This window comes from Chinchilla lanigera, unplaced genomic scaffold (assembly GCF_000276665.1).
Source record: "Chinchilla lanigera isolate Chin_1 unplaced genomic scaffold, ChiLan1.0 scaffold00157, whole genome shotgun sequence".
Taxonomy (NCBI): Eukaryota; Metazoa; Chordata; class Mammalia; order Rodentia; family Chinchillidae; genus Chinchilla; species Chinchilla lanigera.
The window spans coordinates 651,314-654,557 of NW_004955558.1; the positions used below are offsets into that span (position 1 = coordinate 651,314).

At 38.6% G+C, this 3,244-nt stretch overlaps 1 protein-coding gene across 1 annotated transcript; it reads left to right on the plus strand.

Annotated features, from left to right (window-relative positions):
• Positions 1-1,889: 1,889 nt before the first annotated feature.
• On the plus strand, positions 1,890-2,750 carry LOC102003071 (vomeronasal type-1 receptor 4-like). The gene has a single exon (XM_005412739.1). It carries the CDS (start codon positions 1,890-1,892, stop codon positions 2,748-2,750), a length of 861 nt encoding a protein of 286 aa, XP_005412796.1.
• The last annotated feature ends 494 nt before the right edge of the window (positions 2,751-3,244 follow it).

The window sequence follows — 3,244 nt, forward strand, 5'->3', positions numbered from 1 at the left end:
ATCAACTGTTCCTTTCAATAGACCATTGGAAATTAGTAATACAATTGTCTTAGCTATCTTATGTATATATATATTTTTTCCACTTCTTGCTTTCTTTTCTCCTTTCCCTCATCCCCGTTGTTCTTTCCATTTGAGCAGTTTCTTTCCCTTTCACAATATCTATTGTACTTTTCAGATTTTATTAACACTTTCAGGTTCTTATACTAGGGCATGCCTATATCTGGTAATCTGAGCAACTAGTTTGAAGACAATATACAATACAACAAACACTGTTAATTTCTTATCATTTTTTTGGAATTCTGTATAGTGTCTATTGTTTTTGTGTTGTTGTTTTAGTTTTTGCTCCTTTCTGTTTTAAATAAAAAATGAAAAAGAATTGTTGAAGAAATTCACATGAATTTTCTTCTTAATAGCAAATTGTGAATTTTATTAATATGCTTTATAATATTGAACTGTCCTTGCATTGTTTAGTATATTCTTTTCTCTTCACTTTTCCTTCCCTCCATTCTTCCCTCACTTTCTTCTTAGTCTAGGGTCTTGGCACTAATCTATGTTCCTAGATCTTCATTTTAAAATTTGGAGACAGTCTCCTAAGTCACTAAATTGCCCAGGCTGGGGTCAAACTTGTCATCCTCCTACCTCAACCTCTGAAAGTGCTGAGATTTCAGACTCTACCATGGCCAGCTGGCAGTATATATTATTTTCTTAAAGCCATTTTTTAGTACAACTTTTTTGACCCATAAATTATGAGGAATATATTTTCAATTTCTGAGCATAAGCAGCAAATTTAATCCTGAATTTATTCCTGACTGTTCAAACACACACACACACACACACACACGCACACACGCACACTTTGTAAGAATGCACATCTGAGAGACAGGATTATTTGAGGAAGAACAAGAGTATATATGAGGGGTACACAGAATAATATTTCTCTCCATATTTTTATTAGTTTGCTCTTATGATATACACATATTAATATAATGATTTGCATAGACAATTTATGAAATTAATAAAATAATTAAAATTTCTATGTATTACCATAGAATAAGTGCTATAATCCATGATGCATGGAATTATAACACCATTTGTAACCTTTATTCATTTCATGCTTTACGTTGTACTTTCATCCTATTTATGTGTCCCCCAGACCATGCTCTGAACCCTTTGGAACAGTGACCCACGTAAATTAATCTGAAGAATGGCAACCTGTTCTAGTGTATAGCGGCTGCTAAAGAAAACTTTTTGATATGGCAGATAAGGCTTTACCCCGCAGACTGCGTCCTGGACATGCAACTGGGATTTGGGAGATGACAGCCTGAATAATGAACCATCAAGCTTGGCTATGTGAGCAAAAAAGTAAACAAACTAGCCTGGATTGTCTACATTACAATTCTGAGTTCACTAGTGAAGATTGCCTTCCCCACAAATGTAATCACTATCCTCAAACAAAGATGTTGAATCTTGTGTAGTGAAACTCTGTATTATCTCTAATGTTTTATTGAAGAGTTATTTCCTTATTCTCTTTAGTGGTTTGAGCAATCTTTCATTCTTACATCTGGTAACCTGAACAATGTAGTTGAGGATAGCGATATGTAATGTAACCACCACTGTTGATTCGTATTATTTGGCCTTGAGACCCTGTATCACTTTGAATGTTCTTGCTTTGATTTGTTGATGTTTGTGATTATGGTATGCTGCTACTGTTCTATGTTTTTGTTTGTTTGTTTCTCATTTACTACTCTCTTTAAAATAAAAAAAAAGGATATTGATGAGGAACCAAAAATTTCTATTGGAACTGAGAATATTGAAAAAAATCTGTACTGAGTTCTAACTCCACAGCCTCTGAACAACTGTGAGGAACAATTTACTCTGATTCTATAAGAATGAATCCTGTTGATTTTATCCTTGGGCTACTTTTCCCAATCCAGACTGGGGTTGGGGTGGCAGGGAACACCCTTCTTCTCTCAGTCTATGCCCCCACATCCTGTACTGCCCATGCACCGAGGCCCACGCACCTGATTCTCACCCACATGGCTGTGGCCAACTTCTTGGTTCTTCTCTTCAAGGGGATTCCCCATACGATGTTAATCTGGGGAATAACACCCATCCTGGGAAACACGGGATGCAGACTTGTGTACTATATCCACAGAGTGGCCCGGGGCCTTTGTCTCTGCACCACTTGCCTCCTGAGCAACTTCCAGGCCATCACCATCAGCCCGAGATCTGGAAGGAGGATGGGGCTCAAAGACCAAGCTCGTAAGAACATCAGTTTCTCCTGTGCTCTGTGTTGGATCTTCAACTTGCTGATAAATACCTTCATTCCTATAGATATTACGGGCCTGAAACATACCTACAATTCCACCAAGGTATGGAAATATAGTCTATGCTCTTCTAAAAATTCTGAAACACCTTCAAAATATACATTTCTATTGACCTTCCCAGATGTTGTGTTCCTGGGACTCATGGCTGGGGCCAGTGTCTATATGGTGCTTCTCCTATATAGACACCAGCAGACAGTAAAGCATATTCACACCACCAACAACTCCCACAGATTCTCCCCTGAGACAAAAGCCACTCAAACCATTCTGCTTCTAGCAAGCACCTTTGTATTGTTTTATTTAATCAATTCATTGATTACAATTTACCTTTCAAGTTTTTTAAAACCTCACACCGGGCTGCAGCATATCACTACTTTTCTGGCAGCCTGCTATCCCACCATCAGCCCACTGATATTGATGCTTTGAGATCCCTGAGTTTCAATTTCTCACTCCTAAATTAAAAGGAAATCGATAGTTTTGACTGTCCCATCCATAATTGTTATTCAGTTACTCAAGCAAGAATTTTTGGATATCTAGACCATGAGGTCCCCAAAATACTGGTGGTAAAAGGACTTATATGGAATTGACTGAATCCTGTAGAGCAGTGAAGGGAATATTTATTTTAGCATGGGGAAGAGCTGAAGCTGGAAATTGATCACAAGCGTGGGACTAAAGCAAGGCTGGTCCTGAGAACAATGTGCCCCTGAGATGAGCCACGTGAACAAGCTGCTCCAGCTCCAATAATGCAAGGGGCCGCTAGGCTGCCATGCAAGCAAGTTGCTAGGCAGAGGGGTGTCACATGACATCAATCTGCCAAATATATAAATAAATATGCTGTGGTGGTTGAGCAGTTCATTTCCTCACATCTGGAGAGAGAGCTCCACCTGACCTCAGCTGTCTGCGTTCCAACTCTTATGCTT

Excerpts from the sequence above, each read along its gene's own strand:
- LOC102003071 (XM_005412739.1), top strand. The coding sequence starts at position 1,890 with ATGAATCCTGTTGATTTTATCCTTGGGCTACTTTTCCCAATCCAGACT.